The sequence below is a fragment of the Liolophura sinensis genome, chromosome 6 (assembly GCF_032854445.1).
Source record: "Liolophura sinensis isolate JHLJ2023 chromosome 6, CUHK_Ljap_v2, whole genome shotgun sequence".
In the NCBI taxonomy this organism is placed as follows: domain Eukaryota; kingdom Metazoa; phylum Mollusca; class Polyplacophora; order Chitonida; family Chitonidae; genus Liolophura; species Liolophura sinensis.
The window spans coordinates 11,040,455-11,056,413 of NC_088300.1; the positions used below are offsets into that span (position 1 = coordinate 11,040,455).

General features: G+C 39.9%; 1 protein-coding gene across 1 annotated transcript in view; it reads right to left on the minus strand.

The window, feature by feature from the left end:
• Positions 1 to 10,778: 10,778 nt before the first annotated feature.
• The window catches only part of LOC135468055 (BTB/POZ domain-containing protein 7-like), a 34,928-nt gene continuing 29,747 nt past the window's right edge, over positions 10,779 to 15,959 (minus strand). The window contains 4 exon segments of the mRNA XM_064746079.1: positions 10,779 to 11,452; positions 12,718 to 13,055; positions 13,755 to 13,947; positions 14,272 to 14,579. Of these exon segments, the coding sequence (XP_064602149.1) occupies positions 11,297 to 11,452; positions 12,718 to 13,055; positions 13,755 to 13,947; positions 14,272 to 14,579 (995 nt within the window). The 3' untranslated portion in view covers positions 10,779 to 11,296.

A 15,959-nucleotide genomic window follows, 5' to 3' on the forward strand; every position in this document is an offset into this window, starting at 1 on the left:
GCTGTAATAAGACTGACATGTGTAGCTAAGAGAGTTGTATATAACTTGAATGGTTCAAATTGTGCGTTATTTAGTTAATTAGCTGTCGGATCGAATATATATAAATTCAAACAGCCACGATACATACTGGTACACGCATGGAGTATAACGTGCTGCTAAAATTCGGTGAAGCACAGCTGTGCACAATGAGGTGCAATTGAAATAACGTCATGGGCGAGGGATGGCAGTACATAACAAAACTAGGCCACAAAACTGACTAAAACATGACCTAAACTGGTAACCAGCGGATGATTTGACGTATTAATCTGCAGTCGACTCGATCTGGAGAGTAATATGTCATGGATAAAGGATGAAGCCAGAAAATCTGTCTACATTTAAATAAATATGATTGCTAGTGCAGCAGAATGACGCTGGAGCCTCTCGCCAATACAATTACTCTCTGTTCAGATGATGCTATAGCTTCCTCTCCTATGGTTTTCTCATTCATTTAATTTGTGTTTAATTCAGTACTCAAGATGTTTTCACTTACACGACGGCAGTCAGGAGTGTCCGGAGTAATTAAACCAACCAACCAACCTGGAAAGCGACGAGAGCTAGGTTCGCCCCCGACATTACTGATGGTTTAAGTGAGGTAACGCTCTAACCATCGGTAAAAGCAAACTGGGTTTTAAAAAAGCTACATTCTTACCCTGGATTGTTAACGTATCTGATAGGTAATGACCGCCCCAAACAAGAAATTTCTACTTATATGAAAGATTAATGGTGAATGAAATCAGGCACAGCCCGAGGAAAGCCATTGCCCTTTATAACTTATGTAAAGCCGCGATGCAAACAGCGAGCGTTGGATTCGAACACGCGACCTTACTGATCAAAAAACTTTCGGCCGACATAATATCGCCGCATTGTTCTGCAGCTTGTGTGATGTCAGCACTAAGCGCCATGCCGTGAATATCACACCTGGGCTGGGTAACTCACAGGTGTCTAAGGTAAATAATCATTCAATCATGTCAGTCAGTTTGGATTCAAACATTCACACTCCATACGACTCGACAACGTTTATCACAGATTCATCAGTATAGGTATAGTATTAATGTTTTTAAATGATTTTATACACAAGTAAACCTGTGTTTCTTTCACATTGGTTAAACAGTCGATGCAGTGTACATGAACATAACTGTTTATTATAGGCCTACGTGCAACTGTAGATACAGTACTGCTGCCCACATACTACGTATTGTCCCATGACCGTACACACGGTCACTTAGTAGCTGGATTGAACTGATCCCGAATATAAGCTCCACTAAAGTATATCCACGTCTCATGTACGCTCATCAGGCTTAATAATGGGCCTATACGTAAACAGAATTTGACGGTTAACCCCTGCGTCGCGAACTTACCTGCGACGTGGATTATGTGACAGCGTAGGCTAGCTATAAGCTGACTACATAGAGAAGGCTGGTGGGGTAGGAGGCACACACACACACTCACGGTGTCACACAACCGTACAGTTATTATGTCACCCTGGGACAGCTGGATAACGTGTGGACTGGGCTGATAGGCTGTCAGGATCAGTGATAAGTCAGTCCCAGTCTATACTGACACTGCAGGGTGGGGTTTATGGTCTAGATACTCCTATGTATAGGCTACCACGATTGTAGATGAACACTGCAGGTCTAATGTCAGCAGGTCACCCGCCTTTCACAATGCAAACACTTCATATCTACCAACAGGGACACATACATGTATACAGGTTTTCTAGTGTGGGGGTCTAAAAATGGGTCGCTTAATTTCCCCTGGAGTAGGCTATACATATACGCTGCGCTGCAGAGGCGATCAAACAGAACACACTACGTGTACATGTAGGTATCCTGCGGCTAGTGCACCGATGAAAGTATTTCTGCGTGAATATCAACTAAGGGAACCTTACATTATAGACTACATTCTTTATTAAAGTATTTGTGAGAAGAAGGCAGATATCAATATAGCTCAGAGAGTAAAACCATAACATGCAGAAACGACCATGCGAAAGTTGACCGAAACTGTCGTTAGTCATAAAAAATGTACCGTGCTAAAATTCTTACTTAAGAGCAGATATTCCTACCGGAGATGCCGAAAAGTAGAAATTACACTTCTGTTGCCGTTCTTTCGGAAAAGTAAATGTATGGATAGTTTGTTCATCAGATGGATTAGCAATGTGAGAAAATAAAAACTGTGTATTCCCTTCTACACAAAGGGCAAACTAGATATCACTCCCCCCCCCCCCCCCCCCCCAAATTAGAAGAATTAGGTATCTCAGCTGCGCTGTAAATTCAATATACAACGCGCCGATTTTATTTAACACGACGCATATACAACCCCTAGCCCCGGCTTAAAAAATGGGATTAGACAAATTATGAAGCAGAGTGGCTGATATTCCGGACACTCCATCTGAACATGTTCATGAATTAATTGTATTAATATTGTTTTAAAATATAAGACATAAATGAGTTGAAGGCGTATGATGGAATATCCTTGACACACTGGACTATTGTTTGCAATAACAACTTGTATACGAGATATGTGTCCAAGCAATGTCCAGAATCATTTGGTATACTGCCATACTATTGCAGATATAACTAACAATGGATGTCAAAACAGAAACTCTCCATCTTGTGATAAAGGCGGGGTGACATGAAACTGTCGTCGTCTGAATACGTCTGAAGAAAACAGACGGCACACTTAGATGGGTCCCATGTGGGCATGATCTGGGCATCTGGGTATGGGTTTGCCCAGATATATCCCATGTGGGGCCCACATGGGTAGAATAAGGGAAATTCAGTTATTTTCCCATTAAGATCCCATGTGGGTCCCTCATGGGTAACATGTGGGTAAAAAGGAATCCAGGCAGAGACTTAGGGAAGAGTAAATATTTAGATTTCATTTGGAGTCGTCTGGGCTTGGGATGCCCATCAGGGTTCCATATACATCTGCCCATCTGGGCCTCATACACAAATACCCATCTGGGACCCATATTCAAAAACCCATCTGAGATCTATATCTGAATGCCCATATGGCCGACATATGGAAATATCCAATCATGCATATAATGCTCCCCAGCTTATACACAAGGTTTCATGAAGGATCCCATATTCGACATGTATTAGTATGGATCAGAGTTAATGGGCCCCACATACCTCCCGTATGGGACCCAGATGTAAATATTCATGGGCCCCATCTGGGATGGGGCCCATATCATATGGGAACCATGTGGGCCCCATGTTCGAATGCTATCTGGGAAGGTGAACCATCAAGAGAGTCTGTTGGTTCTTTTAAAATCAGCGAAGGTGGATGTGTTTCTTTCACAACCTTCAAAAAAAAAAAAAAACATAGGCCTAACACGAGTTATTTACAGCTAGCAGATCATCAAAATGCCATCTAGTGAATGAAGTAGCTTGATAAACATTACCTGTACTCCACGACAACTTCTGTACAGTCGTATTTGTATCAATGGGAATACTTATATACTGTTCATATACAGTTTCGCAGAATGTATCACACACTGTTCATATACAGTTTTCCAGAATGTATCACATGCTGTTCATATACAGTTTGAAAGCATGTATCAGACACTGTTCATATAGTTTCCCAGAATGTATCACACACTGTTCATATAGTTTCATCAGCATATATCACACACTGTTACAAAAATGTAACACAAACTTTTCATATACAGTTTCCCAGAATGTATCACACACTGTTCATATAGTTTCACCAGCATATATCACACACTGTTACAAAAATGTAACAAACTTTTCATATACAGTTCCCAGAATGTATCACACAGTGTTCATATACAGTTTCCCAGGTTGTATCACATACTGTTCATATACAGTTTCCCAGAATGTATTACATACTGTTCATATACACTTTCCCAGAATGTATCACACACTGTTCATATTGTTTCCCAGAATGTATCACACACTGTTCATAAAGTTTCCCAGAATGTATTACACTCTGTTCATATAGTTTCCCAAGCATGTATCACACACTGTTCATATACAGTTTCCCAGAATGTATTACATACTGTTCATATACACTTTCCCAGAATGCATGACATACTGTTCATATAGTTTCCCAGAATGTATCACACATTGTTCATATAGTTTCCCAAACTGTATCACAAACTTTTCATATAGTTTCCCAGAATGTATCACAAACTTTTCATATAGTTTCCCAGAATGTATCACATACTATTCATATACAGTTTTCCAGAATGTATCACATACTGTTCATATACAGTTTCCAGAATTTTATCACACAGATGTTAATTATCGGAAATTAAAGCAACTCAGTGAATCTGTATGTTATGAATCTGGAGAATGCATTTGATGTAATGAAGCAGTGATCCATTAAAGTGAACACCAAAACAATTAAAGACAAGAAATTCTCTCAGTTAAATCTCCATGATAACAGTAAAGAGTAGTAAAAAAGAGAAAAGAATGAAGAAGTATCCTAGTCCAGTCTTCATGGTGACGTTTTAATTTAAAAATCCCTCTAGAGCCGATGACTCATGTAAGGGTAATGTTATGATACATCCAGTAAAAGGAAGGCACCATAAAATATTTTTTTGGGTGGGTGGGAGGGGGGGTGTTGAGGTAAAAATTTAAAAATAGTTTTCTCAGAGTGTAGGTCGTGATCAGATTCGTTGAAGGAGCCAGGGTTACTGTTGCGTTTAACTCCTCTACCAGAACTTCAGTAATGCCAGTAGTTCTTTCAGCCTAAAAGAATATCACCAAGAGCTTTGTCTTCTGAACAATTACATATTTACCCAGAGAGTCAGCAAGTAAGAGAATAGGCTGCATGGGTAGCATTGCTATTTATATTGTGGATTGCAGACAGGACTTCCTGCCTTGACAACCCAAGTGTCAACCCAAACCAATGCTGCTTGATGTACAAGGCACTGCACCAAACTCTGGTAATACTGCTTTATGTGCAAGGCACTGCACCAAACTCTGATAATGCTGCTTGGTATACAAGGCATTGCACCAAACTCTAATAATGCCGCTTGATGTATAAGGTACTACGCCAAACTCTGATAATGCTGCTTGGTGTACAAGGCATTGCAATAAACTCTGATATTGCCTCTTAATGGACAAGGACTTGCAACAAACTCTAATAATGCTTCTCGATGTACAAGGCATTGCAATAAACTCTGATAATGCTGCTTGATGGACAATGCAATGCAATAAACACAGATAATGCTGCTTGATGGACAATGCATTGCAAAAAACTCTGATAATGCTCCTTGATGCACCAGGCATTGCAATTAACTCTGATAATGCTGCTTGATATACAAGGCATTGAAATAAACTCTGATAATGCTGCTCGATGTACAAAAGCAATCCGCCAAACATGTAATGCTACTTGATGTTCAAGACATTCCAAGCAAGAGTTATCAAGTTATCGAGTTATCAATGTCTATCAAGTCTTGGTACACTTCTGTAAGAACATATCCATTTAACAAATGAAATCACTCACTCACAAGCTTTAGATTTTCATTCAGTCATTTTATTTCACTACACAGTCTACCAACCGTACAGTGTCATGAAAATACATTACAATATGTTATCTTCGTATGATTAATTTTTGAAACATGTATTTATAGATGATACAGTAATGTTAAAGAGATCTGCAGGTTGGATGAGTCTCAGCCGGTGTGCACCCAACCATGTGTATTATATGTAGCTGGCTGGTAACACAAATCTTGACAAGACATAAAACACATGAACACAATAGTTCTGAAGAACAATCACAAGACAATAACATGCTTGTTTTCTGGGGGATACAGCACTGTATCATTACTGACAGAGGCCGACATACGTATACAAGACATTTGTGTTTTCTGGGGATACAGCAGTGTAGCATTATTGACAGAAGCTGGAGCTGATGCATATGATGCTTGTATTTTCTGGGGATACAATACTGCACATGTAGCATTACTGACAAAAGCTGGACCTGATGGACAGGATGTCTGTTTTCTGGGGATACAGCATTGCAGCATTACTGACAGAAGCTGTACCTGATTCACAGTATGTCTGTTTTCTTGTGAAACAATGCTGTAGCATTACTAGTGGACCTGATGGACAGGGTGTTTGTGTTTTCCGGGGATACAGCATTGTAGCATTACTGACAGAAGCTGTACCTGATTCACAGTATGTCTGTTTTCTTGTGAAACAATGCTGTAGCATTACTAGTGGACCTGATGGATAGGGTGTTTGTGTTTTCCGGGGATACAGCATTGTAGCATTACTGACAGAAGCTGCACCTGATTAACAGGATGTTTATGTTTTCTGGGAATACAGCACTGTAGCTTTACTGACCTGATGAACATGATGTTTGTGTCTTCTGGGGATACAGACAATATTGTGATTTAAACATTTTGAAAACAATTAGTGTTGTAATGAACATCTATACAACAGTTGTGAACCAAAATCTCAGTAAGCTCTACTAACACATACAAGTAATAAGTGAATCCTATACCAAGAGTTCTGGTTAACAATAAGGAATGCTGCAGAATGAAATGCCCCTTTTCACAACGAGGTTAAGGTGACAGAGCACCAGGTAAGTGATGTGTATAACAGGTAAAAACAGACTGAGGATCAAAAAGTTCAGGGCAAAGATGTAGAATAGTAACAAGCACACAAACTTACATGGATGATCAAACAGATCTGTGTTCAGGGTAAACAGATCAGTGTCCAGGGCCCACAGTGTCAAGCACATTACATGTATGTACATTTACAAAAATGACAGGTGTAAACTGTACAAATAGCTGCTGCAAAATCTGAGCTATTTGTAGCATTAACAAAAAGTCTTATCCCATGGCATCAATCTCATACTCATATCATAATAATATCAATAATAGGCTACTAGGGTAACTCTGGCACACTATATGTAGATGTACCATTAGTAACTCAGCTAATAACTAGCACTATTACCCCAAGTAATTTGTACCTCCAGTAACACCGGTCTACTGTTGCATTCCATTATTTGGAATAACAAGGTATATTATGTATAAGGACAAGCTCTTACATCTTCACATCAGTAAGGCATTCTGGCTCCACAACACACATCAACTGTCCCCCATGACATGTCAACTGTCCCCCTTGTTAACTCCCTTTGTACATTCCAACATTCAGAAAACAAAGGTAAGGAGCACTTGAGGGCATAAGGACAACAACACTATAGCAGAACACTTAAGTCATACTTAGCCATACCCCTAGGGCTTGTAATAACCTACATGTACCTCACAGATACATGTAGTAATTTACCTCAGTAAATACAACACACTAAAGACCCAGGCATATATTCTTTAGAACTTCCAAACACATACCTTTACAGTAAAGGAATAGCAAATACATCATTGTCACTAGTGTTACACAAAATGCTGTGTGTATATCCTTCACTAAGGTCAGTATAAGGAGACTTACTTTTTACAGAATACATTTTCATTAGGTTTATGAGTTTGAAGATTATTATTAAGTTCTTTTTAAGTTCCATTTGATATTAAAGTCTTTCAAGATTCACAGAATAAAACATAGGTAAAATCCATGTACCTGTGAGCATTCAGCATTTGTGTCACAGGTACAGTCACAACTGTCTGTGGCATGTGAATGGATGGGTACCCTCATGACTACACAACCATCTGACATGCTCCTAAAATCCACAACAACCCACAAACACACCCAACTGACACAGAACCAGAACTATATGCACTTTTTTTTTCAAAACTATTTACAAAATCCTTATATACAAAATGTATCATTAGCCTACTTATCAGAAGTCTTCAGTTATGTCAAATGATTTTAAAAGCTTATTTTCGGCTAAGTGTTATTCAGCCACAAAAATATTCAGTCAGAAAGGTCAGGCTTAAACCTGGAGAAATTACAACAAAATCCTAAAATTCCTTTCTTGCAGCCTACATCTAAATTGTTTGAGATATATACTCTCTATTTAGAGTAGACAGCGTGCACCTTAAAAGTAGATACATGTAGCAGAGAAGTTTTCAATTCAAATTCACAAAATGATTACACATGTAAAACTGTGCCATTAGTAAAGGGGCTAGGTAGCAGCCTGTTATAGCAGGATAATGTTTCTCATAAGCTACAAATGTAGTATCTAGAACTACTTCATACCCACATCATTGCTTAGCAACTGTAGAGAGACAAACTGAAGGCTGCCAAACTTCTCACAGCTATTCAATTTTACCCTTGCAAGAGATAAGCAAATTTTCTGTCAATACACAATAAAGATCACTTCGATACTTTAATATTGCCTAAATACAACAAAATGTTCAAGACAATATTGTGTGCAAAGCTATCAGAGCGCAAAGGGCATACTGTCAGAACCACAGGTACACTAATGACAAAATCAATTCTCATCCCATATGCCAATTTTACAATAATTAACACTGAACTTTATTTCATTAATTTATTCCAGACCTGCATGTACATGTATGTGTTCCTATGTGAAAAGTTGTTAGATGTGTCCAGCATTTACCCCTCCCATCAATCCGGCTCTGGAGTAACTCTAAAAGACATTACTTTATTTATCTTAAGGGGTAAGTGGTGAGCAATAATGGCAATGGACTGAGGAAACCTATCATTCCTAGTAAAATGAAATGAAACCCTTGAATCCAACAGCCTTTCATCTGGCTGGAGACTAAGGAATCATGTGAAACATAATCCACTTATGAGTGGAGATAAAGAGCCCAAACGACACAAGACATTCAGATACGGTACATGACTTATCTTTGCAGAGCACCTTTATAGCCTCAATGCATAGCATTATTATTTAATATATGAATAAGTCAGTAAAAATTGATCTCTCTTTTCCAGCCTCATTTTTCATGATGTTTTTCCTAAAGGTTTCAAAAGAAAAAAAAACTTGCACAAATATTGTGGATCAACTTTTACAGTATATCTGAAGAAAGAAAATACTTCCAAAGCCATAAATAAACTGACATTGTCAAAATCTGACTTTCATTCTTAAAACGTTGGCACTAGCTATACTGTGGTAACAATGCAGGACTATACTGGCAGTATAAGTCAAAAAGTCTCAATGAATGAGTGACAATTTCTGTTATATATTTGGTATGAAGCAGCAAATGCATTGTATACACACACACATACAAGTAGCACTGCAGGACACACCCAGGGATAACCAAAAACTTACTGATACATCAGCTTTACACTGCAGGATAAACCTTGGGATAACAAAAAAATTTATTGATACATCAGCTTTACACTGTAGGACACACCCAGGGATAACCAAAAACTTACTGATACATCAGCTTTACATTGCAGGACACACCCAGGGATAACCAAAAACTGACTGATACATCAGCTTTACACTGCAGGATAAACCCAGGGATAGCCAAAAACTTATTGATATATCAGCTTTACACTGTAGGACACACCCAAGGATAACCAAAAACTTACTGATACATCCGCTTTACATTGCAGGATAAACCCAGGGATAACCAAAAAATTACTGATATATCAACTTTACACTGCAGGATAAACCCAGGGACAGCCAAAATCTTACTGATACATCAGCTTTACATTGCAGGATAAAGCCAGGGATAGCCAAAACACTTAATGGTACACCAGCTTTATATAGCAGCATAAATCCAGGGATAGCCAGTGAGAGCTATTGGTACTTCAGCTTTACACTGCAGGATAAGTCCAGAGATAGCGAACAACAGTTACTGGTACATATCAACATAAATCCAGGGATAGCCAGTGAGAGCTATTGGTACTTCAGCTTTACACTGCAGGATAAGTCCAGAGATAGCCAACAACAGTTACTGGTACACCAGTTTTACATATCAACATAAATCCAGGGATAGCCAGTGAGAGCTATTGGTACTTCAGCTTTACACTGCAGGATAAGTCCAGAGATAGCCAACAACAGTTACTGGTACACCAGCTTTACATATCAACATAAATACAGGGACAGTCAGCGAGAGCTACTAGTACTTCAGCTTTACACTGCAGGATAAATCCAGGGATAGCCAACAACTGTTACTGGTACTCCAGCTTTATACTGCAGAAAAAATCCAGGGACAGTCAGCGAGAGCTACTAGTACATCAACTTTATACTGCAGGATAATTCCAGTGATAGCCAACAACAGTTACTGGTACTCCAGCTTTATACTGCAGAATAAATCCAGGTATAGCCAGCGAGAGCTACTAGTATATCAGCTTTATTCTGTAGGATAAATCCAGAGATAGCCAACAACAGTTACTGGTACTCCAGCTTTATACTGCAGAATAAATCCAGGGACAGTCAGCGAGAGCTACTAGTACATAAGCTTTATACTGCAGAATAAATCCAGGGATAGCCAACAACAGTTACTGGTACTCCAGCTTTATACTGCAGAATAAATCCAGGGACAGTCAGCGAGAGCTACTAGTACATCAACTTTATACTGCAGGATAATTCCAGTGATAGCCAACAACAGTTACTGGTACTCCAGCTTTATGCGGCAGGATAAATCCAGGGACAGTCAGCGAGAGCTACTAGTACATCAGCTTTATACTGCAGGATAAATCCAGGGATAGCCAACAACAATTACTGGTACGCCAGCTTTATACTGCAGAATATATCCAGTGATAGCCAGCAAGAGCTACTTGTACATCAGCTTTATACTGCAGGGTAAGTCTAGGGATAGCCAACAACAGTTACCGGTACTCCTGCTTTATGCAGCAGGATAAATAGATAGCCAGTGATACTTACTGGTACATGTACATCAGTTTCACAGTGTTAATATCTTCCCTAACAGATGAAGGCTTGAGAACACAACTTCATGACACAGTGACAAAAAAGACATACAGGATATAACAATAACTGACTACATGTATCAAGTCATTTCCTGTTCCTGTATTCCATGACAGAGTATATAATCATCAAGGGGCAGTAACTCTTGATAAGAGCACTTCACCCAGTCTATGATTATCTACCTTAATAATTGAGCACTATACAACTCCAGTTTGAAGCAACCAATAATGTTGTAATCCTCTCAGCAAACAGATGGACGATAAACTTGCTGCCTAAGAAAACCTTTTCTGAACATCCATCCATTTTGCCAGGTAAAGACGGATGCTTAACAAAAGGACGGTTAATGTCGCTGGGAAAATCAAAGTTAGAAAGCTGGCCTGCAAATGTCTGAAATGTACGTAACTAAGATGTACAATGATGAGACCGAGGTGAGATGAACTGAAGAAAAAGATGAATTTACACACAGTCCAGTGTGAGCCTATATGTACAGGGTACCATGGTGACCATTCCCATCTCCCAAGTCCAACTCCAAATCCTGCTCCTGCAAACTAATCTGGTTGATGGAGGCAGTTGCCATGGCAATGTCTGGCATCATCTCATTCAGAATACTGTCACTACAGGCACTCGCTTCATTCTACAACAGAAAACATAGAAAAGGTGATTACTGGCAGACAGGTAACATACATGTAGCACAGGTGATTACTGGCAAGCAGGTAAATAGCATAGGTGATTACTGGTAGACAGGCAACATAGCACAGGTGACTGTTGACAGACAGGCAAAAAACCACAGGTGATTACTGGCAGACAGGTAACATAGCACAGGTGATTACTGGCAGATATGTAACATAGCATACGTGACTACTGACAAACAGGCAACATTGCACAGATAGACAGCTTCAGTCTACAAAAGTAACAGCACAGGTGATTACTGGTAGACAGGTAACATAGCACTGGTGATTACTGGCAGACAGGTAACATAGCACAGGTGATTAGTGACAGACAGCTTGAGTTTAGAACATGTAACACAGCACAGGTGATTGTTGGCAGACAGCTTCAGTCTACAACGGTAACACAGCACAGGTGATTACTGGCAGGCAGGTAACATAGCACTGATAATTACTGGCTCACACACAACATAGCACAGGTGATTACTGGCAGACACCTTAAGATTACAACAGGTAACATAGTACAGCTGATTAAATTATCACTTTTCAGTAATTCCTTCAACACCCATGACTGGTAACTAACTGCATCAACAGCATTATCTTGTCAACAAGGGCAATGTGATGATTACGGTTAGGCCACATCAAAGATTTTAATATAATAAATCTTGATACCAGGCTGGCTAGGCACAAAGCAATGCTTGGCTCAGTGTCAGCTGTATGTTACTTGTGAGGAGGTAATTACAATATCCCATATCTAACATAAATGCACATGCATAATGACAGACAATGTCAAGTCAAAACTGTGAAAGTCTACAGCCACGTTAGTTTCGTGAACTACAAATATGTGAATCTAAATGTTAAATGTGGCATACCCAAATTTAATAGAAAGCCAAGTTGGTGGAGATTTATTTTATTACTATTCTGCATAGATCAACTAAGCCAGCCTAGCTTCAACCACGCTACCTTTCTCATAGACACGACATGCTGACTGCTGAGATGAAAACAATTACTGTGCAGGAAGCAATGGTACAGAGCTGAGGTCTGTTTACTGTTGCAGATTCTAACATTGGGGTCAAACTCAACTTGCTCATTTTCTCTAATTTTGTGTTAATAATTTTTGTCTGTGTGATAGTCTCATAAATCAAAAAGCATCAACAATGATGACTGATACAAAATATGAATCAAGTAGATCTTAATGATGACAGAATAAAACAGATGGTGACTTGAGACTTACCTCAACTGGGCTGTAGGAGTGGGTGGGTGAGATAGGGGTGGAGGAACTATGTTTGACAGGTGATGCTAGACGGCGATGACTCCGTGGGGTGGCAGTTCTGGGATAGTGACGCTCCAGATGTACAAACTGCAAGTCCTCTGGGTAGTAAAACTGACCATTCTGCAGAACTTCCACCGTGCTGTCCGGGAGACCAAACTCACGCACGATTCGCAACTGTAGCTGCAAAGTTATGGCCCTTTTGTCGAGGTAGGGAGTAGAGTAGGCCTTGAGCACCAGGCTACTCTGCTGTAACTCATGTTCTCTCTGGGTCATTAGCAGAAGCGTGTTTCTGTCTGGAACTGAACAGAAGCATCACTTCAGCATGAGTAAACTGGTACAGAAACTCAACTAGGGTCTGAGATGGTGAAGTACACGGAAAACAGGTTTAAAACAAGCAACAACAAATACACATACTCCAGTGTTAGTTATCTAGGAAGGAAGGATTGAAACAGATGCATACATGTATCGTCACAAACAGTTATTTCCAATGTGCTTGGCCACTAAGTCATGGGATACGGCATGTCAGAGAAACCAGAAATGTTAGGTTATGTTACTCTTAGCACACATAGCAAAAAGGCAACAGAGTGTTCGAATGACGACAGAGGTAACAGGTGCGTTCTTGGGTTATAAACTGGTAACATGGCCATATTTTTGATTTTCTTGAAGATTTTCTTTATTTCAAACTGCGATATCTTGGTTAGGTAACATCACAAAAATTAAAACTCATGGTTTCAAAACTTTATGTGGGATACTTTACTGATACATATATACATTTGCCTGCATTGTCTTTTTTAACGTTAATTTTCCAGCAGGACTAACCAACCTGTCCTGAGGCACCAATCAGAAGAATTAAAGGTCACTCTCACTATTATTCTTAATCAATACTAAAAAAAAAAAGACAAAAAAGAACGGCCACTTTTTTACATTTCCTTAGAACCACCGTTTAACAGATCTGTACTGTACAGACATGACATCAGTACGTCGTAACCTGTACTTACCTGGTATTGTCCCAGCGATGATATCTACAGTGGCAGTAGAGGTGCTGATATAGTTCCCCGGTGGGTATGGAGACAAGGGGCACTGTCGTTCATCCACCATGTACAGCGTATCTGGGATGGAAGACATGTGGATTGTGCGGATACGAGATGGCTCACTCTCCTGACCCTGGGACAATTGTTCCTCTAACAATGCCTACAATCACAACAGGGAGAATGGCAACCAAACTCTTTACAGCATCACCAAACTTACTCTGGCCCAGCCATAAAACAGATCTCTCTTTCTTTTCCCTGTACCAAATACCAACACACCCACTTCTCCCATAAGTGGAATAAATTGCTTCACAATCTTAAAGACTGGTTGTCCGTACCTGCGATTAAAATAATCCTCACATTAGCCTATAATTTGTACATTTGTTCTATTCTACTGACAGATGCACACAAATTATAACAGCAAGATAAATGTCATGATTAATGTCCAGGCATTAATCTCGATATCAGTACTTGAGAAATAACGCACCTTCATCTCCTCATAGTAGGGCATGAAGAGTCGAGGTTTCACATACATGCCGCTGTTTTTGCCGCGGATCCAGGCACAGCCCTGCAGACCGTGGGTCTCATCCGCCATCATGTGGGAGGGTGGCGTGCTGACCAGTCCCCGCTTGATGGCATTACTCAGCACATCATTGTTAGCCGGGATCACATGGTCCATCCTCACCAGAGGCAGCAAGTCCACTAGCACATCCCGCAGCTCTACATCATTCAGGTCACGTTTCTTCACACCCTTCTTACTGACGCTGTGAGCAGTATGACTTAAGAGGTTTGGCTCTACAACGCAGAAACATCACTGATTTAGAACCACCTGAAGGGTAATACTGATCATCATCTATACATGTACTTGAACATGATGCTACAACATCTATTTGAGCCTTTTTGGTCTTTCCTTTTTTCCCCCCCCCATCTTAAACAACTGGAAGTTTAGGCCACGCCTCTAAACTCCTTACAGTGGAGGCATTGTCCACATTATCTGCAGATACCATTTGTTATATGTACCTATAGTGCTAGGAAGTATCCCCTAGCATATCCGAGGTGTTGAGTGTGCCAGCGCGGCGCAATGACCCAGTTGCCTCTTACTGATGGTGACTTTGTCTCTGGACATATGTGGGAAAGTTTGCCAACAACCAGCGGATAGTCATGGATTTCCCCAGTCTCTGTCCGGTTTCCTCCCATCGTAGTGCTGACCACCATCGTATAAGTGAAATATCCATGAGTATGGTGTATAACACAATCAAATAAATTAAATACATAAATAAAGTATCCTCAGACTGAATCTGGAGGAAACAGCAGGTCATTTTTCTTGCGAATTAATCAGAAATAATTTGTCTTGCGCAATTAATAAGAAATATTTTTTCTTCAAATCAATTTACGTACCCACAAATAAAATTTAACAGCTATGAATTATCCCGTTGTACCCTTTAACATCCATGAGAGTAGATGACAAATGGCAGGTGTGCTGTGTAATGTGTAATCTAGTTAACATGAGTTGGTAATATTTATTGTTGCACTCTTCCTTTACTATGTTTCACAAATACATGTACTGTACTTATTCAACAGCTGATTTCTCAACACAAAGTGGAAAAACTGAGCTGACACTGTATACAGCTATACCAGTGCACTTATTCAATCTTTGACATATAGAAAATGACAAGTTGGAAATTCTGAATCTCACTGGCAATATTCTGAAATCATATTGGCTGGATGGATATGTATTGAACAGTTTGAACAAATGAATCTCAGCACAATGGCTCTTGAACACTGTTATCAGGAGTTCCTTCATCCCGTGTATACCCTTATTGTACTTTTAATCATAGGCAAATGTCCAGTACAATGTACAGTGTATGCTGCAAGTGTAACCAGGCAAGTCTAGGAGAGAGCACCTGGTACATGTGTACATGCTAAGGTGTGGAGATTAACACTGATATAAACCTGTGAATGTTTCTGGACATTCTGGCACCATCATTCTGTACATCTGGCATCATCAAAGGTAGAGTTAGTCTAAACTTTACAGCCCTGGGGTCTGACACTGACCTTCTCACAGTGGTTATCATCCACATGCATACAGAGGCAGAGCAAGGGTCTACACACCACAGCCGTATCTAGTAAGTCATGTTGTCTTCTGTAGTATGATTAGAACCCAGTGGGAATACC